Source organism: Astatotilapia calliptera, chromosome 13 (genome assembly GCF_964374335.1).
Source record: "Astatotilapia calliptera chromosome 13, fAstCal68.1, whole genome shotgun sequence".
Taxonomy (NCBI): Eukaryota; Metazoa; Chordata; class Actinopteri; order Cichliformes; family Cichlidae; genus Astatotilapia; species Astatotilapia calliptera.
In genome coordinates this window covers 11,238,257-11,260,692 of record NC_137434.1, presented here as the reverse complement: position 1 = coordinate 11,260,692, position 22,436 = coordinate 11,238,257, and the positions used below count along the sequence as shown (strand labels likewise).

The following is a 22,436-nucleotide window of genomic DNA, read 5'->3' as shown; positions in this document are numbered from 1 at the left end:
TTCCATGTGTGAGTATTTTTCCCTATTCTTCTAAAGTCACATGTAAACAGTTTTCCTGAAATATATGCAAGAGCTGGTCTCATAGGACAGGCTGAACACTTTCATTTTACAGCAGTGGCGTGCCCCTCAGCCTCAATGTCCTATTATACAATTGAATTTTCTAATTCAGTTATCCGGTGCAGTTTGTGTCCTAAATTACCCCCATGAGCCAGCCCTGAATCATTTCTTTATTAAGTGCTTATGGAGCAGTATAAGAGGCAACTTGTTCAATTTACAATATCACATGATATTTAGCTTTATATTTTAGTAGAAAAGTGGATTACTTGCATACCTGCTGACTGAGAGATCTAAGTGACTGTCATGGTCAGTGATGCTTGGTAATGAGTAATGAACTTAACTCCTTAAGTTGGACAGGACTAATATACTCTTTGTCTTGTCAGTGTATCTGCTGTTGCTGCAGCCATTCAAAAAATGACAAGAGTACGTGTAGTGGACAACAGTTCTCTTGGAAATACTCCATATCACCGTCCTCCGAGAGTGATCCATGTCTACACCAAGAACGGCGTAGGAAAAGTTGGTGACAGAGTGTTACTTGCCATTAAAGGACAAAAGAAGAAGGCGCTTATCGTTGGACACAAAATGCCTGGAGAGCGGATGGCTCCACGCTTTGATTCTAACAATGTTGTACTCATTGAGGACAATGGGAACCCCACAGGAACAAGGATTAAAGTCCCTGTACCCACACATCTACGTAAACTAGAGGGAGATTACTCTAAAGTATTGGCAATTGCCAATTCATTTGTCTAACTGTGTCAAATATGTGAACATTTTGTGCTCAAGTTGTCTTCAATAAACTTTAAACGAACAGATGTTATTGCAATTGTTTTTGGTTTTTAACTTGGTACTGCAATTAGGTCAAATCTTTATAAACATGTCTTTTTTACAGAAGCATCCCAAAGCTTACAATAAATACAGGCTTTACCTTTAAAGCATAGACACTTCTTGTCCAGTAGCCAAAGAGAATGTGGGGCAAACTTGTGTTGTGGAAACAATGGAAAAATATCATGAGCCTTTGAATATTTATTGACGGCACGAAATACATTCGTAACACATGACTGGCACATTTTACTGGTTGTTCGTACCATGATTTTTTTTTTTCTGTGTGTATAAGGCAATCATCAGTATCATGTGATTCCTGTAAAGGTCACTAAAAGTGAACGGATACATTATTAATGTGAGGCAACTTCTCAAGCAGCTTCAACTATAATGCAAGTGCAATTTAGTTAAAAAAAAAAAAAAAAACAAAACCTAAGAGGTGAGTGGCTTCAATTCATCAACGTCATGTTAAACAGGTTCAACTCAGTACATATTAAATGTTTCAAGTTTGTCACTGACATCAGATTGGCTCCGTAGTGACACCTACAGGTGTAAGAGTGAAACTGCTGACTCAACACTAAAACTAAAACAAGATTTAAACAAATGAATGCACAATTACTGAGAAACTAAAGCACTTTTAGAAATAGCACAGAAACAGATTCTCAGACAGACTTCAAAGAATGAAATTGTCAGCAGAGAGTGACATCAAAATTAAAACATGTAAAACCAACTCGCAGTAAACATTGCAGCTAGTGATTTTCTACATGCACATGGCCATGCTCTGTAAATAAAGATGACACATTTATATCATATGGTGACGGCTACATGCTGTAGCTTTGCATAGATCCTAAAATATGTCCAGGATGCACCACGTTGGCTTTGCTGGACTTTGGTTTTCTGTTACACAGCTATTTTGCAACTTTTATTTAAGCTGAGGTGGGATGTGTAAAAGGATCTGAAGGTTTCTAGGGCAAAAGGGTCTTCATAGCTCCAGCTTCACGGCAGTCTGCAGGCACTGTGCCCTTACTCGATACACCTTAACAGAAGGTTCTCTTCAACCACACATGGTCAGATAAAGCCACTAGCAAGGTAACAAATAAAGTTAGACAAACAGAAAAGTTTGACAAAAGGATACTGGATACATTTTCTTTTTAAAACAGCACTCACCTCTGTCAGGGTCATCTCTGCCTCTCCTGATCCTGCCTCGTCAAATTTTCGGAAAGACCCTATTAATTCAAAGTTTTCATCATTTATTGCCACTGCATTAATAATGAAATATGGTGCCACTATGCTGCTTTTATTTCTAATGTGTCTGTCAACATTACTTACTAAACATGGCTTCAAGCTTAACCAAGCAGCATATGAAGCTGTCAAAGTCAATCATCTCATTCTCTGCATACCGGGCCACCAGAATCTGGTGGAGTCGATTATTCAGCTTGAAACCTACATAGAGTTTAAAACGGGTTAGTATTCACTTAGTGGTCAGTGTTACGTCCCTCTGCAGACTACTTTATAGCATAATTAGGTATGCCTTGCTACTGCCAGGTTGGATCTGCTTTTGCCTTCAGAGTTGCTTTAGTTCTTAATAGCACAGAGTCAAAATGCTTGAAACAATTCATCAGAGATTTTGGTCAAAGAACTTCTGCTCACTGGATATTTTTTTCTGTTTCTGACCATTCTCTGTAAACCTCAGAGACGCCATGGCTGTTAACCTATACTTGGTTTAACAAGCAGGCAAGCCAGTGTGTAGCTGTGTCAATATGATGCTTTGATATGAAAAATTATACCTGCTGCTTCCACAGCAAGTCGCATCTCATATGAGCTCATGGCCCCTGACTTGTCGAGGTCGAATTGTCTGAAAACGACCTGAGAGAAGGAGACGGTAACATAAATAGAAATACAGACAATCTAAGTATAACGTTCCTGTTTTAATCGCTCTTACCAGCCACTTTCGGATCTTGTTCCAGAGGATCTGAAACTCCACAAGTCCTAAACGAGCACTACCATCTTTCTAGGAAACATTTTGTCAAGGGGCCAAACAAATCACATGCTAAAGGCACAATTTAATGCCTAAAATAGTCAGTTTTGTAAGATTTAGGTGTGATAACACCAGAGGATACATCCATCAGGTTCACCATGGTCCTACAAGACTCCATACTGAAGCCATCGGTCTTCAGGTCTTTGTCTGAAATGACAAAAAAAAAAAAAAAAGACCTTCTTCAAACCATCTGGCTAAAAAAAGACACACAGTTAAAGGGAATGGGCACTACAGTGGAATCTAATACAGTAATGGGAGATGTATTAGTAATATGTGAATTGCACCCAAAATAAAGAGAACACTCACGCCGGGCGACGACTCTGTTTAGAATAGTCCTCAGCTCATGAATAGAAATCTCCATGTCCTGCAAAACAATGAAGGACAACTAAACTTTGCAACTAAGAGCAACTTTACTGGCTTTGTTCCTATCATGAATACTGCAAACGCAACTATTACCACTACATATGGTGTTTTATCAGATAATTATATAAAAGTAGTATGTAGGTGAAAAGATGCTAAGCAGTAAGAGAGATCTTTTCAAAACCTACCTCTCCTGCAAGTTGAGCAAACATGGCCTTAAAAGAGTCATCAATGTCATCTTCAGTTATTTCTTCCTGTAGGAAAGCAAACCATGGTAGGTACAGGGTGTAAAATCAAAAAGCCTTAGCATTCTTGCAATACGTGTAATAATTTAAAATTTCCAACTGATGTATACGTACATCCTCTCCCAAATCGGCAGAGACTTCATCATCCAGCTCTCTGCAACAGACAAACTCTATTGGTACAAGGCCTCCTTTTCCACACATTGTAATGGGTGAAAATAAATAACAAAATACAAGCGTAAACATACTCGGTCTCTGACTGCTTCTCAGTGAACACCCTTAGGACAAAGTCGGCCTCTTTACCGGCCTCAAAGGTGGAGGGAACGATGAGGTACTCTCCTGGAGGCAGACGGAGCCGTGTGCTCACCTCCCGGAGGTTGATGAAGGTTTCCGAGCGAGCACAGGAGGAATGGCTCAAAAAGAAATTCTTCTTCAAATGGACATTTTGGCAGCCTCTGTACTAAAGGCAGCAGCAAGCAGAACACTGGTTCAAATACATATGCAGGCTTTTAGCTCCATTTACTGTAATCACAGACACACATGGTTCACATTACACTAAGAGTAATGGTAATGAATTTTTTTTAAAAAGTAGTAAAGTGATGCTCTGCTTACCTCTTCTGGAATCTGCAAAAACAGGGGAAAGAGTTTAAGGAATGAGCATGAGGATCCTTTTAAACATACAAACAAGGCAAAGGGACAATACAGATTTTCTCTGTTCGCACCTCATACAGAGCAAAGCCAATGGTGTGCATGTCTTGACCTTGACGTCGATATCTGCGCCGGTCTTTCTGCATGAGGGCTACTAAAAAACTGCACGCCACCTCATCGTCCTCTGGGTCGTCGTCCTCCTCCAGCAGCGTGATCTTATACTGAGGGTTGATCCAAAACGTGTCTGCACAGACGGGACATTTATGTTAGCCTGCTTCATGGTCCAACAGTCACTCACCTGCGGAAACTGTGTACACTTGATTGTAAAAGTCATGTTTGTGGGGTATACACAGTTAGGACTCACTGGGATGGTTCCTGCAGCCCCCGGCGGTGCTCCCTCTCCTCCACGTGCCGTAGAACTTGATGGTGTTCCAGTGGCTCAGGCTGTCGTCACTCAGAGCATCTGGAGTCAAGTTGCAGATCTCTAGTCGAGAAAACTGCCTGATGAAATCACTGAAGGACATCCTGGAAGATGTAGTTGTAGCTTTCCTTAAACAGCTAGTTCAACACTGTGCTTTTTCACTCACTATAAGAGTTTGATGATCAAATTTGCAGCACTCTCATATCTGTGTGTTAATGATAAACCTGAAGCTGGGAAACAGTAAGCCTAGCACTATAATAGATCAGAAGGAAATAATTAACAGCACATTATACTCGTAATTACAGCTGTACAAACAAACCAGCTGGGTTTTTTTTACAAGATAACACTCCAGCAGCAAGTCACTGCTTTTAAGTTGTTTTTGGATGGAATAAAATCACATTTATATCTTTACAAAATGGATTTAAAGGCAAAGATTTTCTATCTATGGTCAGAGTCAGTTTAGTGTTTACTCTTAAACTTTGATTGTTTATGCTGAGTTTTTGCTAAAAGCCTTGTTGTAGCTTATTGTTAAGACAAAGACACAATATTCTCATCCAGGCAAAAATATCTGTCTGTTTCTTTAAAATCATCTAGTACCAAAACTCGCCATCTTCCATCTGCAGATGCAAGTCTTCTCGTTCAGAAGGGTCGATCTGATCCCATTCAGGAGAACTACAAATGACAAGAAAAGCAGGCGAGAACAATTAGTGAAGATGGTGCACTGTATTTGACCCTTCCTGATTTGTTATTTCTTTTAAATATCTGTCATGTTGACATGTTTCAGATCAAACTAAGTTAAAACAAAATGCCATTTTCAAATCATGATTTCGTCCATTAAAAGAAAAAATGCTGCCTGGTCCTTTGTGAAAAATTGCCCTCCTTGTTAAATCGTGAATTAATTGTGATTATCCACTTTTTTTGGAAAGCTGAGTTCAATTTCATTAGCCACACACCGGCCTGTTTGCTGCCAAACCTGCTGAATCGAGAGACCAAATAGACTCGCTGTAAATGATAGAACCATGAATTCTGCTCTACCTGAGAATGTGTGGCCATCAGTTCATGCTCTAAAAATCAAGCATACTTGGATTATGCACCAGGACAGCAATCTGAAACACCTCTGAATGGCTAACAGAAAACAAAGTGGAGTGGCCTATTCAATGTCTGGACTTTGAATCAGAGTGAGATGCTTTGGCATGACCTTAAACAGGGTGTTTATGCTCAAAAACACTCCAACGTGCCTGAATTAAAGCAGTCATGCAAAGTAGAGTGGGCCAAAATCCTTCGCAGTGATGTGAAAGACTCATTGCCAGTTATCCCAAAGGCCTGATTGTAATTATTGCTGCCAAGGTCAGCACAACCAGTTACAGTTTAAGGGGCAATTACCTTTTTACACAAGGTCAGGTAAGTTTGAATGACAAAGTTTCAGTTTCCATAAATGAAATCATAATTTAAAACTGGATTTTGTATTTTCTCAGATTATCTTTGTCTAATACAACAAAGTGTTTGATCCAAAACATGTAAGTGTAATAAATATACAAAGAACTAAGAAATCAAGATTATTATCATTATTAATATTACTCATATTTGAACACACTCACTTGTCACTCCATGCACCAGTCCACTCCACCTGGCCCCAAGGGTTACGTATTCGGATGAGGCGTTCGGTGTTGCCATGGAAATTAACCTACATAACAGCAGAATGACAGAAAAATTAAAACCACAACTTTCACGGTCAGGCAGAGACTAAAAACGATGCCCAATCCAGCAAACAACAGCAAACAGACCTCCTTCAGCCCAGTGACTGAGTAGGCGTGGCCTTTCACAAGCTTCTTGAATGTAACAGCCTCCATGTCAAAGGCACTGGTGATCTGTATTTATATAAAACATGATTAGTGCATCTCAGTATGAGCCTTTTAGCATGGAAAGAAACAGGGGTGCTTTTAATAAAATGTGTTCAGCACTTACATCGATGGAGCAGCCCAGCAGGGAGCCTCTCTCCAGCGCTTTGCCAATTATCCTGTAGAGATCTCTTGGAGCTCGGCGGAGCTCATACATCTCAGACACACCACCAGTGAAGTCCTCAAACCCTTCAGTGGTGCTCCCTCCAGACAAAGCCTCATAGGAGCCATTCAGCCTGATAGCACATCAAGAACACACTTCACATTGATTGCCGTACACAACAGCTCTTCAGATTATGGCTTGCTGTTAAATGCTAAGCGATGTAGCGGGCAGACACCTACTTAGCATAAGCTTTCTCCAGGAGTGCACTCCAGAATTCATTACCCTCAGCTGAATGGACAAACATTAGCTCCCCGTCCTTTACTGGCAACCTGTCATCAATCACGACATCTACCCATTCGCCAAACTGCCAGAACTGCAACACAGAGCAATAATCAAGAACTCCATCCAAATGAAGTGCTTGCAAAGAGAGATGATGTGAAATTACCTGAAAGTGGAAGATTCCTGCATAGTCATCTTGGAAGGACTGACCGTGTGGGACAACCCGATGAAGAAGCTTCTCATTCAGCGTGAGAGAAGCAATGGCTGCTAAGAGCCAGCAGTCACCTGCAATTTAAAAAAAAAAAAAAAAAGCTTTAGGAACCTCCATCCATCTGTGGCGTCCTGGTTTTCATGGCAGATTCAGCATTAATGACTCACCCAGTGCTCCCTGACAGATGTCTGTTCTGGTTGCACCACCAACGATGAACTGAGGGTCTTGTGTTAGTTCCTATGGAGAAAAAAAGAAAATAAGTTGTTCTGAGAAATATTTTTGGAAATCAAAAATCAAACAGTCAAAGATTTGAACATTTTTTAATCTACAGTCATTGTATAAAGAAAGCACACCCTCTTTAAATTCTGAGGTTTTTATGTATTGGGACATAATAAAAACAATACAGCCTTTAGCATGTCTGAGAACAACACAGAAGTTGACTGTGGAAAACCCTTACTGCTTCACTGAAGCAAGTGTGTTAAAGATAATGCTAAGCAAGAAAGATACAGGTGCTGTTTGTCAATCTGGGAAGTGTTAGAAGGCCATTTCCAAATGAAATGTAGGGCATCATTCAACAGTGAGAAATATTACTCTCAAGTGGCAAACATTCAAGGCAGTCACCAATCTTCCCAGGAGAGGAAATCTCGCCAAATTCACCCCAATGTCAAATCATGCAAGTTAAACTGCAAAAACAAAAAACCCCAAGAGCTACAAACTCTACTGACCTCAGTTAGCATGTAAAATGTTAACGTTCATAACAGCACAATTGGCAAAAGACTGAAAAAGTGTGGCTTATTTGGAAGGGTGGCCAGAGGAAAGTCTCTTCTCCGAAAAAACAAAACAAAGGACGTGTCAGCATGGCTTAAAATTGCAAAGTTGCATTTGAACAAATCACAAAACTTTGAAACAATATTCTTTGGACAGATGAGACCAAAGGGGAGATGTTTGGTCTTGATGCACAAACCCAAACACAGCATATCGGCACAAACACTTTGTAGCAACTGTCAAGCACGGTGGTGGAGGAGTGATGATTTGGGTTTGTTTTGCAGCTGCGGGACATGAAGCTATCTGTCTGACTGTTAATGCCTGGCCCAAACTGGATCCAGCAACAGGACAATGATCCCAAGCACAGCAGCAAACGTCCAGACCTCAACCTGACTAAAATGCTGTGGTCGGTCCTTAAAAAGCTGTGCATAAACAAATACCAGCAATGAACTGAAGCACTGCCATAAAGGAAAGTGGGACAAAATTCCTCCTCAGTGATATGAAACTAATAAAGTCATAAAGAAAGCAAAATGTTATTGCTCCTAAAGGTGGCACTACAAGCTAATGAATCATGGGCAGTGCTTAGTTTTTCAAACACTGTTTCTTCGTAACGGCGTCATCTTTACTGAAGAATAACATTGTGTAACGCATTGCGTGTTGCTGTTCATGTGAGGATGTATTTATTTAATTCCAAGAACTGGAGAGGACTAGATAATGTTTATGTCCTGATATGTAAAACCTTAGAAAAGACGGTGTGTTTTCTCGTTATCATGACTATAATGTTTGACGCATCATATCATTTATGTGCCAACTTCCTGCACTGTAAACAAATGTCCCGGGGAGGGAGCGGTCAGAGAATGTGTTACATGCCAACAGCTGCTGTGGTCAGAGAAGTCCCTGTCTCTACTTGTCTTATTCTGTCTGAGCTGGCAGACATGAAATGAGAAACTGCCATCGATATGTTTGCTGGCAGGTCCAGTCATGTCCAGCGACAGACAAAACAGCACACAAGTTGTGAAATATCATATGAGATGGGCCAAAAGCAATAAACTTTTAATTGTCTTTATATAAATGTCTGCAAAATAAATGTTATTTTTAAATTTCAGACTCTCATATAAGACTACAGACTACGGTGCCTGTGCATCCTCTCGGTTAGCTCACCGTGGGCCTCATCCACTCCACATCCTTTGTTTTAGAGGAATAGGGGGCAAGTTCCTTAAAGCCCAGAGATGGAGGCTCGGCAGGGAAATAGGGGTCTTCAAACAGGCAGCCTGACTCCAGACATTCCTGCTCCAGTGCCTCGTAATCCTGGCCCGCAAAGTGCACAGCTTGGTCCTTGGAACCCATCCCTTCCGCCCGGAGCCTGTTGGCATATATGCTTGCAGATATCCCTCCAACTGAATACATGCTGGTGCAAGATAAAAATACAGAGTTGGTGGTTGGGTATGCACGGTGTCATCTATAAATAGCAGCAAGCTAATCTGTGACACACTCATGTCTAAGAGTTATAATACAGCAATCAAAACCTGCATTCAGCTAGCTGGGAACCCTTTGTGACGCAGAAATTCAGCATTATGATGTTAGCTTGCATCTAGCATAAAAGTGAAGGCTGTAGGCTCTGAGAACACTGAGGTCTGTCAAGTCATTTATTATTATTATTATTATTGTCCCTTATAGGTAATGTAAACAACTTAAAAAATAGGCATTTCAGATTTTTTTTTACATTTCATATGCAAAAAAATAACAATTCCTTCACTTAATAAAATGCATTTTTTCAAAATTTTTCAAAATGTTTAAGAATTGTTTTTCTGAGTGTAGTGAGGTGCAAAGTGACCAGATTTATGACCTCAGTATTTCCTCATTCCAGGTTACGGCCCCACAGAAAGCAAATCCTGCGAGTTTCCCTGGTAAAACCTGTCATAACTCAGTTTTTTCATTCTTAGTTTAGCTCCAAGTTCATTTTGTATTATCATGAAAACCAAATGATAAGTGATGGCATTAACAAAGAATAGTGACTATGGGTAACTGTGTTATAAGAATCACCACCCTGAACCCAGAGCAGCAAAAGAAGAAATGTGATACCTTGTCTGTATTTGCAAGCTGAGAGGGGGAATCAGACAAAAACAGAGAGAAAGGTTATTCACATAAGCTGCTTTTTTTTTTCTTAAATCAGATACACAATACAAGGTAAATGCAGAGTTTAAAATTGATTGGGGGGGAGCGGTGTCTTATTTTCCAGGCTATATTCAAATCTTCAAGGAAAAGAAAAAAACCTATGCAAGGAAATCATGAGTTCAAAAGACGTAAACTTCCCTTAGACTTGAATTTGGTACCTCATGAATCAGTGCTGACTAGATCCTTTGGCTCTCTACTTGCCTCAAAAGGAATCCAAATGAGCCAAGTTAGGTAAATAATCTGGGCGCTGAAAGTTGGAAGGGTAACTGGGCTGGAGCTGCAGTGGTGAGGGGGCCAGGACATTCGTGAGAAAAATGGTTAGGTTGGAGAATGAGCTGGTGTGCAAAAACAGGCTATGCTTTTGGTAAAAACAACCCGCAGACAGGAACATTGTTTAAAGGGCCATCGTGCCCCCGCTCTGAGGCCCCACTCCCCATTGAGCTGCGGGAATTCCTCTCTGCTCTTTCAAAGACTGCTGATCACAAGGATCTTTTTATTTCCTCCAAATAAAGTAATCAATAGGACTTCAGCAGCACCCTAACAAAAAACAACAGTCTGTCAATAAAAAAATAAAAACAAAAAACAGAGGAGCAGTATTAGTGTCTGAGTAATGCACGTTTGCTCCTTCAGTTCATTTGTGATTTCACAGGCCCCAGACTTAAAAGTGACATTATGTCATTACACAAATGGTTTAGAGCACCTGTTCAGAAGTGTGCTGCAGGCCTGTCTTTACGCGCACCCGCTTTAAAGATTTCTGGTAACAGCAGAGCACATTCACACTCTCATTTAACCCTGGATAACGCAGCTGAATTAAATCTGTGATCTCAGAATTAGACGGCTGTTATTTGTCTTGACTCTTGCGAGAGATAAAGCATGCATTAAATCAAATCAAACAAACCGCACTGTGGCCTGCACTTCACAAGGCACCGTTAACTTCAAGCTCTCCAAATAACAAAGAAATAAAACGCACAAAACGACACTCACCGCCGCTTTCACGCTAATTTCCAGCTCCTTGCAAATGAACTGGATACAGTAGTAAACTGTATAAATCTGGTGGAGACACTGGTTCCGTTGGATCGCAGGTCCAGGCCAAGGTCCAACCCCTCTGCACCGTCCACACTGCTGCACCGCCCACGCCCCTACAGGAGGAGGGGCCACCGCTCACACCCACCACACACTGCCGCTGGAGGCGCTAAAGATGGCAGTTAACCATGAACAAAACACTTACATTGGTCAATATCACGCTATGAAAATATGAAAGGCTGAAATTACAACTGACTGCAACATTATTCTGTAATACTGTATAACACCGTCAAATTTAGGCCTAAATAGAAATCTTCTTGATTATTGTACCTGACTATTTTGAGCTATTAGCCTAAAACCTGGTATATTGGCACAGTGTGAGGTGGGTCCTGACAACCTGAGGGCAAAAGTAGAAGTGGCAGGCCTAAAAACTATCCTTGGGAGAAGAACAGTATCTGAAAGTCATCTCTTTAAGAAATAGGAAAAGGTTAATCAAAGACCTGAGGCAGGATTCATCTGGCCCTTCAGTTAAACCATCTGTTTTCTGAAGTTTTATCAGAAAATTAAGTTTTTCCTGTCAAGAAAAAAGAAAGGAAACGGAGACAGAGGCTGAGATATGACAAATTACACAAGAACCGGACTAAAAACCATTAAGAATGGAGTGATGAATCCAAAATTTGGAGTTTCTGGTTCAACTTTTGATTGACATGTACAGACAAGGTTCAGGAGAGGTTGCAACAGAGAGCCTCTGCAGCCATCTGCGGCTCTGTCATTGTTTTCGGATATTTTTCTGCCAGTAATGTTGGAGATTATGAACACAAAAAGTGCCATCAGATTTTGATCCACCATGGAATACCATCTGGAAAGCATCTGATTAACAGTGACTTCGTATGGCAATTATCCTAAACGCAGTGCCAGCGCAGGAGAAGCATGATAAATGAACTGCAGTCAAGTCAGAGCTCTCAAGTCTCTTTAGTCAGTTTCTGTAGTTGTCATTTTTTAGGGCACATTGTCTCATATGCTTACAGTACATAACCCTCTGCCCTGCACTGACTTCAGGTTGTCTTTCTAACAATGAAGAGTTTATTTTGATCATTACATCAGTGCTTATCTTGGGTTAAGAGTAGATGAATAAAACACTAACAATCATGCTTTTCTGAAAAAGGTAACCAAATATTAACCAAATAGTAACCAAATATTAAATACCCAATAATAGCTGAACCGCACTCTTTAAGTGCGAGCTAAAGAAACACCGAAATACAAACAATGTGTAAATGCAATCCTAAATGATTCTGTCTTCAGTTCTCGTGTTTATATTCAAAAGGTGTTTATAGGACCGAAAGCAAAACTACATTTGTGAGAGTTTAATATCATCGCTATAAAGGTTAATCATAAGCTTGATAACACCAAATAATTATTACCAGGGAGATAAAGTGTTATAAATGACTACAAAGATTAAGGTACAAATATAGCTGGTGTAAATATGATCTCATCCTTTGTTCAGGTTCAGGTATTTGAACTGGCCTGTTTTTAACGGAAGTTAAAAATACGCGACTATCACAGTGCCTCCAAGTGGCCAAAAAAGCTAATATTGCAGTTCAAGTCTGTGAATCGGCCGAGGCCTTTGCAGAGAACTAAAACAACATGTCATAAACACACAAGAACTGTTGTACTTATAGATGGATTCGATTTATTTAGCTGTAAGAGTGTTGGTTTGTTGTGTTCTGGTAAAGCAATGTTGCAGTAAGATCAACATTACATTTTGCTGACACAAAGACAGCAGGTGAAGTCTGTTTGTCAAAGGTAACAGACATCATGTGATTAATGTCCTGTTTTTGAGTCCGCCCCTGGAAATCTGTATTGTGCCTTCTTCCTGTTTTTGTCTCTCATGCAAAACTTTTGGTTCAAAGTAGCTGCAACAGGGAGCTCAGTGCAGTCCCACCCTGTGGTAAATAATAATGAATTATTATGTCTGAAGGCTATGCTTGTTTTTGACGCTCATTTTCCATGTTATGTTTATAAACAAGACAGTGTAAACACAGCGGTTAGGGGTTTATGATGCAACGTTCATGAGCTGCTTTTGCTCCAGTGTTGGATAAGATTTAAGATGGAAATCGTCTCTTAAAAGAAGTCGTATGTATTCAGGTGTCTGTTTTCCTGCCTTTCGCACATGAATCGTGTTCTGTTAAAAGAGAAAAAAACAACAACAACAACTCGTGCCAACAGCTTGCAGTCAGTGTAACTCCTGATCAAACTGACTTCAGGAAGTGTTTGACTGAAGCTTAACTTTGCTGTGCTCTGCATGGAGGATGTGATGAATAAGAGTATATGTTTACACGCAATTGGATCTGTGCATCAACCAGGCTTAGTGTTGCAGTGTCATTTAGATCCCAGTTGTTTTCAAGCTCAGTTTGATGGTTGCTTTATTCTATATGTTTTTAAGAGTCCCTTTCACAACTCTTAACTATAGTTACCACATGTAATCACGCTTGGAGAGAAAACATCTCTATTTTTTGGGTTATGGTACTTCTATAGATTATTACAGAATGTGTAAAAGTCCAAATTTAAAGTGGGAGGCATACCTATCTCCACCATACATACAGATGAGATTAAAATGTAGGATAAGAATGTCCCTTGGGTGTAGTCCGTATTTGTCTTTCAGTTGTGGTCACTGCCATATTAGTGCAGATTTGCTTAGAGCTGCTGTTGGCTGCTGTTTGCCTCACCTGTCCTAGCAGCCCCACCCTATTTGTCACCTGACCCCGTGTTCCAAGAACCTGAGAGAGCTATAAAGAAGGCTGACACAAAGGTACTTCGGATTGTGTTCACCTGGCGAAAGATTTGTTCATCAGTGAAGCCTGAAAGAAAGGACAAAGAAGGACATTTACTGCGACCGGATTCTTGTGACGATGACATCTACAGCAAGTCGACTGGCCCGTCAGCAAGACAGGGAATTGGGCATTGGCACCAACGCACAGGCAGTGAAATTCTACAAGCAAGATTATGAGGCTCTGCGGCAGCAGTGTCTGGAGACCGGCCACCTGTTTCAGGACGATCGCTTTCCTCCTGAGCCTAAATCACTGGGCTACAACCAGCTGGGACCATACTCATCAAAGACTAAGGGCATCGTTTGGAAGAGGCCAACGGTAAGAGGCCAACAAAGCAAACAATCATTTTTAACACAAACATATCATATTTACAAGATTTTCATTATTTTATTCATTAATCTAATTATACTGTACTTCCCATTACTGAAGGATGTTTTGCTTTCATTGCAGGAGCTTTGTTCCAACCCTCAGTTCATTGATGACGGCGCTACAAGGACGGACATTCGGCAGGGAACTCTGGGTAAGTGATGACAGCTCAATAATGAGGTGAGCTGTGTTTTTTAGACATTTGTGAGTAGCACAATGGTTGTTTGTTGGTTGCAAAGCTGCTACGCTGTTGAGACCAGCACATGTTGCCCATGACCTCAGGGCATGTAGTCATATATCTGTCCTTACCGTGCAGGTGACTGCTGGCTCTTAGCTGCCATAGCTTCTCTGACTTTGAACCAGGACATTCTGGCTCGTGTGGTGCCTCCTGACCAAAGCTTTACTGAAGGTTATGCTGGGATATTTCACTTTCAGGTCAGGAAACTTTTGCTCCACTTGCTAATTTTCTTATCTGGTTTTGTTAATAAATTCTAAATACAATTACACTTTTGGTAAGAAGTGACATACATATAATACTAATTAGATTACACTCTGCGGTACCTTGTGGCAGTTCAAACAGATTTGTACTGTCATTCAAAGCACTTCAGTTAACTTTTTTGACCAAAATGCTTATTCCCACCTCTGCCAACTACTGAAGGGAAGATCAGTCCAGATGTGACTGCATCGATACAAATGCTGGTATTGGTATCAGATTGATACTAGGATCAATACTGTTTATATCCTCTTAGTTCAGTTTATAGCCAACTGTATGGTGTCAAATAAATTATGATTTACTTTTGGCTATGAAAAAAATATACCTTAGACATACACTATTAAACATGTCTGAACCTTTTTGTGCTGACTGTATATGTTATTTATAGCCTATTTAAACAACAGAGGTTGAGCCAAAGACCTTGTGAAACAAGCACATTTACATTCAGTGTCTAAAAAAATTGTTTGTGTTTTGTGGATTACTATTTGTAAAATTAACTAGTATAAATCACAAAGATTTAGTGGTCCTTAAAATGTCTTCAGAATTTGAAAACTAATGATGATTCATCTCATAACTCTCAGCACGCAGATCACCACTACAGTTCCCTTTTTAATTTGAAAGTATCAAAAATACTGGCTCCGTATTTACTTGCTATCAGATCGGCACCAAATTTTGCAATATCACACAGCACTAGTGTTTGGATAAGTTTTAACAGGCCCCAGCGCTTACTACATGTCACAATGTTGACAGTGTTGACAACCTGAGGGCATGTCCAGGTGATGCGCTTGCTAACACCCCCCCCCCCCCCCCCCACACACACACACACACATACACACATATACAGTAAAAATGTATGAGAAAGCATTTAGAGAAGTTACTTATTATCTGCCTAGTTAGATGATAGAATAATCACCCCCGAGGAAAAAAGTCTCCTTGCACTTTTACAAGACGAGTGTGTATTTAATGTTTTCAGAGGTTTAGGGTGCTTTGGGTGTGCAAACAGACTAGGAAAGTGTTTTAAGAACCTGTCCGTTCACCAGATCATGTATAACCTGTCACTAAGAACCGACCAGAAGCTCGGGTAACAGTGCTAAGTTAACAGTTCAACAAACTTGATCTCAAAATCTTGTTCATTAATAAAAAAGCACTCACACTTATCAATGTTTTCTATCAGTTCTGGCAGTTTGGTGAGTGGGTGGATGTGGTGGTTGATGATCGTTTGCCCACCAAAGATGGAAAGCTGCTGTTTGTTCACTCAGCGGAGGGCTCAGAGTTTTGGAGCGCACTGCTGGAGAAGGCCTACGCTAAGTATGGATAGCTCTTCATATATTTTTTTGCTTCATCATAATGGCGTGTATGTGTACACATATACATTTACACTACCCATGTTCCTTTGTGCCTGACAGGGTGTATGGCAGCTACGAGGCTTTGACAGGAGGAAACACTATTGAGGGTTTTGAGGATTTCACCGGAGGAATTGCAGAAACATACAACCTAAAAGAGGCTCCAGCAAATCTCTTTCACATTATTCAGAGGGCCCTGAGCCTGGGTTCACTGATGGGTTGCTCTATTGATGTAAGTCTTATTTGCATCATGATTTGCATTACAGTTTGCACATAAGCATGACATCAGTCTGATAGACATTATCACACTGGATTTAAATTTCGCTGTTTTCAGATCACCAGTGCCTATGAGTCAGAGGCAGTTACATCTCTAAAGCTTGTAAAAGGACATGCATACTCTCTCACCGGTGCAGAGGAGGTACGCGGATTATATAGACTGTGAACTGGTATTCAAATTAAAAAAGAAAACAAAAAAAAAAGCGTGCACTACATTGGATTCCTATTAAATGTGCTTTATTCTTCAAGGCTAATTTTAAAGGGCAACAAGTGCAGTTGGTTCGCATCAGGAACCCGTGGGGTGAGGTGGAATGGACAGGCCCTTGGAGTGATGGGTGAATATTTATATTTTGTACATATAAAGGTTGTGTGAGGAGCTCAGAATATAGCCACTGGTTCTCTACATTGATGGAAGTCAGTGGCGGTGGTTCGGGACATGTGATTTGGATCCCACCTAGATGCTTCTTAGGTGAGATGTTTCTGGCAGACACAAGGCAACCTTGAGATATTATATCTCTCAGTTGGCCTGGGAACACCTCTGTGCACCAGGAATAAGTTAGAGCTGGATAAGTGGCATGGATGGATGCTTGGTTGGATGGATGGATGGATCATTAGCTACTATTTATTAATACTAGGATTCTTCCTAATATCAAAATTAGATCCAGTGAATGGAGCCATGTCACTGAAGATGAGAAGTTGAAGTTAAACAATGTGGCTGAAGATGGAGAGTTCTGGTAATTCTACATGCTTCTACATTATACTGACTGAAAATTACAATTTTATGATAATAGAATAATATCAAAAAGCTCTTTATGATCAAAACTGCTTTAAAAAAGCCTTCATTGAAGAATCGTGTAAAAGTTTCTAAAACAAGCCAAAACGATCAAAAGAATGACAAACCATCCAGGTATTATGTTGCAAAAGACATCATCTCAAGTTGAGTTAAAGCTGGACTGTATGTAATACCACTTTGAACAACAACATAGAAAGAAAAATATTTTAAAACTGTAATCCTGTTCAAGCTGGTCAACTACTTTCCGATAAAATGCTGCCACCTTGTGGTTTCCTTAAATCGTGCAGAGGTTTTGGACAAAAAGTACCTTTAACATTAAGACACATGCTTTAAAAAATGATCCGAATATTATCTTAAGGAGAAATTGTTCTTCTCAGGATGTCCTACTCAGACTTCATCAGGAATTTCTCCAAGCTGGAGATCTGTAATTTGACCCCAGATACACTCACTAGTGATGATGTGGGTCACTGGAACTACTGCCAGTTTGAAGGGATGTGGAGGGTCGGCTCCACTGCTGGCGGCTGCCGGAATCACACAGGTTAGAATGAAATCAAAAACCTTGTATGTCTGAATAAGAACTCCTTTCATGGTCCAGATTATAAAAATTATTATTATTTTGACTTGCTGTCCAGCCACATTCCCATCCAATCCTCAGTTCCTGTTGCGTCTAGAGGATGTGGATGATAATCCTTTGGATGGGAAGCACGGATGCACCTTTCTGGTGGGGTTGATGCAAAAGGATGGACGACGGCTGATGAAGGTTGACCCCAACCTCGAGACAATCGGTTTTGCCATTTATAAGGTACCTTAGCTTCATTTCATATTGCTCATAAAATCACATACTTTTTTTGACAGCTGACAAATTTTCTAAGATATATTTGTTTCCTTTCTTGCAGGTTCCAGATGAGGTTTGTATGTCTACTTTCCTTTAACTCTTTCCTTCTCTTTTAAGCTGAAATTTGAAAAAGAAAGTGGAAATCACAAGAATCACAAACATAGCTCGACTGATTGCATTGAGAGGAGCCTGACTTTCTGTATCTGTTCAGTACAAAGGTTGCAAAAATGTCCGCCTTGGGCCTGACGTCCTGCTGCGTCAGAAACATGTAGCCATGAGCCCCAATTTCATCAACACACGGGAAGTGTGTGGCCGCTTCAATCTCCCACCGGGAGAATATGCCATAATTCCCTCAACCTTCCATCCCCACAAGAACGGCAGCTTCATTCTCAGGGTGTTCACAGAAAAAGAGGCTGCAACCAGGTATCTGTAATGTGACAAGCAGAATAATTCCTCAGATTTCAGCACTTTACTTTCTACTGCCACTGAAGTTGAAAAGCAAAGCTAAAGCTAAAAAAGTAAGCTTTTTAATCAGAAAGACTGTGCTAAAGGTGTGTTTCTCTTTCCTCAGACGACTGGAGCAGAAAATTGATGCTAAGATAAAGGAGGTAATAATGTGACACCTGACAGCTGTTCGTGCATAAAATAAAACTGCTTTTTTGAGACTTACTTTTCTTTCTTCGTTACATCTGAAACTGAAGCATATATGCCATCCTGAAACTTAAATGCTTAACATTCATGGTCCAAATTGATCAGTTCGTTGTTTTTATCTTCTCTGTTTTTCTCTCACAGGACAAGGTATCTGAAAAGGATGTAGATCCTCAATTGAAGCAACTCTTCAAGCAGCTGGCTGGAAATGTATGTTGAGGGACATAAGAACCTTTTATTACTGTTATTTGGCTCTGAAGTTAATGACTGCCACTTTTCAAACAGAACACGGAGGTGTCCGCCTTTGAACTGATCAAAATTTTAAACAATGCAGTTTCTCAGCGTGAGTACAACAAAAGTTTAAAGCACTCTTTTTTTTAAATGAATTAATAGTTGGAGTGAGAAATATGTTGTCATTTTCCTGCAGGGTCTGACATTAAAACTGATGGATTCAGCCTTGAGACAGGTCGCCTTATGGTCAGTCTGCTGGATGTATCCTATTAAGGAGTCGACTGCAATTTTTTTTAGGTTTAAGTAATCGTATAATCTGGAAGTTAAAGTACATAAATAACTGATGGTGAGCTTCATAGTAACCTTGACATTGTCCAGAAAGATGAAAGTGGGAAGTTGGGACTGATGGAATTCCAGTTGATTTGGAAGAAAATCCAAAAATACTTGGTGAGATTTAAATAGTTTCAAATCCATGCTGCTTATCCTTGAACACATCTGTGTATATGTTAACGCAAGGCATGGCTTCTTGGCTCATACAGGAGATCTTCAAGAGTCATGACACAGACAAATCTGGTACCATGAGCTCCCATGAGATGAGAGATGCTGCCAGTAAAGCAGGTAACTTTAACCATCCAAAAAGTCCCGCTTTTGTCCCGTCAGTCCACAGAATGTTTTCCTAAAGTCTCGGGGATCATCAAGATGTTTTTGGCAAAAGTGAAACGAGCCTTTGTGCTCTTTTTGGTCGGCAGTGGTTTTCTCCTTGGTACTCTCTCATCGATGCTATTTTTGCACAGTCTCTTTCTTATTGTTGGATCATGAAGGCTGACCTTAACTGAGACAAGTCACACCTGTAGTTTTGTTGTTCTGGGTGCTTTTGTGACCTCCTGGATGAGTCCGTGGTCACTCCTGGGAAATGTCACCGCTGTTCCAAGTCTTCTTCATTTGTGAATAATGGCTCTCACTGTGGTTCACTGGAGTCCCAAAGCCTTAGCAGTGGCTTTGACACCCTTTCCAGACTGATAGATGTCAATTACTTTGTTTCTCATCTGTTCTTGGGTTTCTTTTGACAATGGCATGATGTTTAATAATTAATAATTAACACTTATGAACATAGATTCATTTTAGTGGCCAACAGGTGCATCACCTTTTGACTGCATTAAGTCTGACCTTACAGAAGTTTGTGGATTCAAGTCTTATTTAATGGTCCCAACAGTCAAAAAGAGCATAAAGAGAATGCTTTAGGGTGTGACTACACTGTCACTCCTTGTGGCATTGTGGCTATAGGATGATATACATATTAGAAACTGCCAGGTCTGATACGCTTGTGAAAAACCAAGAAATTCACATTTCAAAAGTTGATTTTTCTGGGATTATATTGTATTTGACTACTGAGACTTACACAAACAGACAAAAGCATGTGTGTGCATATTAATGTTTATCTGTGTTTTAATTTGTGTGACATGGAAAAGAAGTGATAGAACTATATCAGCCAGTTAGGGGACTGCCGCCTTGTATGTACTATTCAGGTGTACTGTTCCACAGGAACTAAACATGCATGGGTGAGGCTGTGTAACACGACTCCTAAGCTATTGTAGAGTTTACGTATATATGAAATCTTTTCAACACTGTACTTCCCCAGCATCAGATCTTCCTCAAATATATGGAGATAAGATTACGGTTCCCTGGATATGTCCACTTTTAAAGTTCTGTCCGGGGCATCCGGGTGGATTTTTGAGATTAATGAAAATGTCCCGGTTTTTCTATGGGCCTACAGAGGACCCATATGTGTGACGTCATCGACGAGCTGCTGCTTTGTGAGTGGTTGTTCTGCCTCACAGACGGGACAGAGCGCGCCTCTTTAAAAGTTTAAAAGATGCCAAAGCGCAAGTGCAGCTTTTCAGACGAACTGCAAAAGAAATTTCCCTTGTCCCGACCCAATACTGGTAATTTTTCTTATACAGATAAGGCCTTATTTCTGTACCATTATTTAATTCCAGAGGTTTTTAAGTTATTTTTTTGCACTTGTTGACTTGTAAATGCCTACATGACATTTTTTTATTTCACCATTCATTAACAGCACACAGAAGGCATCGTTTAAATATGTTTTTAAAATTTTTCTTTAAGCAAACAGTATCATTAAAGTTCTTCATGACTGGGCCAAGTGTCCTCTTTTTTGGAAATCAAAATATGGTCACCGTAGATAAGATGGAAATGTTTTTGTTTCCCAGGGTTCCAGATCAACAGTGCTGTGCTGAGAGCTGTTGTGAATCGTTACGCTGATGCTCAGTATGCCATACACTTTGACAGCTTTGTAGGCTGTCTCTTTAAACTGGAAATGCTCTTTAGTAAGTGTCACTAAACACAGCAACATCACTTCTACATGTTTTATCGCTGTCTGAAATTTATTTTTGTCTTTGCTGCTTTACCAGAAGTGTTTAAGACCCTGGAAAGGGATGACTCGGGCAAGATTGAGCTGAACATGCAGCAGGTGTGTAGGAATATAACAAAGGCTGCTGGTTTTTCAGCACTTCTCATTCGGACCACTAGCTGCATAATGTTGTTTTTTATTGCAGTGGCTGTGCCTGGCAATCTACTAGCCCTGACAGCGACACAACAAGGACCCCTTTCAGATGTGAGCACAGAGAAAGATCAGCTGATCAACAGAGAGTTCCTTTATTTCTGATTTACTTTTCACACAGTATATTCCAAATGCTAAAGTCCCTTTGGGCTATACTATGACTGACATGTATAACATGCCATGTTAGTTGGTTTTTCTGCAAATATTTCTGTTCAGTAGGGAAAAACTTGGTAGTCTTGGTGGGTATTTTGCTTTTCATTTCTTACAACTTCTGTCAAGCTATAAAAACATGTTAAAAATAAAAAATAAAACAAACTAAGAAACTATGGCATCTGCACTCTTTTTTGTTACAAGTCAAATGTTTAAATTACTCAGCAAAATTCAGAAGGTGGTCTGTGACTGAAACTGCTGAGCTGGAACAAGTTTTCTGGCATGCAAAATAAAGGGTGTGGTGACAGGTGAACTGCACATATGACACTCTCTCACAACAAGAGAGATGCAGAACAAAGTGGCTGCACGAGCTCCTCTGAGATGCGAAATGCTGTCGAGAAGTGCAAGATTTCACCCTTTTTGTTTCTCTACCGTTGCCTTAACATTTAAGAGGCTTTCAGAGATTGGAAAGGTCTGAAAGAGTAAAGACTGAAGCAGTCAGGTATGTTTTGCCTTTGTTTTTTTCCTCAGGTTTCACAATCAAAAAACCTCTGAATTACATAATTGTGGCCACTACACTGAAGCAAATCCCACCATTGACTTTGACAACTTCCTGTGCTGCCTGGTTCGCTTGGAGTCTCTCTTCAGGGAGTTTCTGTCCTCATGATCATATTTTTGTCTCACTGACATGAGACAAAATATTTCAATGTTCACTTAACTTCAACAGACTCCTTTAAAACTTTGGACAAGGATGGGACAGGTCAAATAGAGGTGAATTTTTCAGAAGTAAGAACTCATCTGCTACAGATTTAATCATGAGTCTCTACACTGCAAAATAAAATACCAACCATCGTTG

The 22,436-nt window shown here is 40.2% G+C and overlaps 2 protein-coding genes across 2 annotated transcripts; one reads left to right on the top strand and one right to left on the bottom strand.

Annotated features, from left to right (window-relative positions):
- Positions 1 to 472: 472 nt before the first annotated feature.
- LOC113034579 (calpain-1 catalytic subunit-like) lies at positions 473 to 11,165 on the bottom strand. The gene is made up of 23 exons (XM_026189255.2): positions 11,001 to 11,165; positions 9,924 to 9,941; positions 9,003 to 9,249; positions 7,244 to 7,313; positions 7,032 to 7,150; positions 6,826 to 6,959; positions 6,551 to 6,719; positions 6,370 to 6,453; positions 6,184 to 6,269; positions 5,183 to 5,257; positions 4,529 to 4,689; positions 4,239 to 4,408; positions 4,129 to 4,140; positions 3,765 to 3,976; positions 3,634 to 3,673; positions 3,463 to 3,528; positions 3,221 to 3,278; positions 2,997 to 3,061; positions 2,819 to 2,887; positions 2,664 to 2,742; positions 2,206 to 2,319; positions 2,044 to 2,102; positions 473 to 1,957 (listed from the first exon to the last, which is right to left on the bottom strand). Exons 3-23 carry the CDS (start codon positions 9,246 to 9,248, stop codon positions 1,931 to 1,933), a joined length of 2,115 nt encoding a protein of 704 aa, XP_026045040.2. The 5' UTR covers position 9,249; positions 9,924 to 9,941; positions 11,001 to 11,165; the 3' UTR covers positions 473 to 1,930.
- Positions 11,166 to 13,811: 2,646 nt separating this feature from the next.
- Positions 13,812 to 21,756, top strand: LOC113035206 (calpain-2 catalytic subunit-like). The gene is made up of 21 exons (XM_026190579.2): positions 13,812 to 14,185; positions 14,318 to 14,387; positions 14,550 to 14,668; positions 15,901 to 16,034; positions 16,133 to 16,301; positions 16,404 to 16,487; positions 16,595 to 16,680; positions 17,005 to 17,079; positions 17,516 to 17,676; positions 17,771 to 17,940; positions 18,035 to 18,046; positions 18,185 to 18,396; positions 18,545 to 18,581; positions 18,766 to 18,831; positions 18,907 to 18,964; positions 19,049 to 19,113; positions 19,231 to 19,299; positions 19,392 to 19,470; positions 21,081 to 21,197; positions 21,282 to 21,340; positions 21,426 to 21,756. The coding sequence occupies exons 1-21, from the start codon at positions 13,949 to 13,951 to the stop codon at positions 21,447 to 21,449; spliced, it is 2,103 nt and encodes a 700-aa protein (XP_026046364.1). The 5' UTR covers positions 13,812 to 13,948; the 3' UTR covers positions 21,450 to 21,756.
- The last annotated feature ends 680 nt before the right edge of the window (positions 21,757 to 22,436 follow it).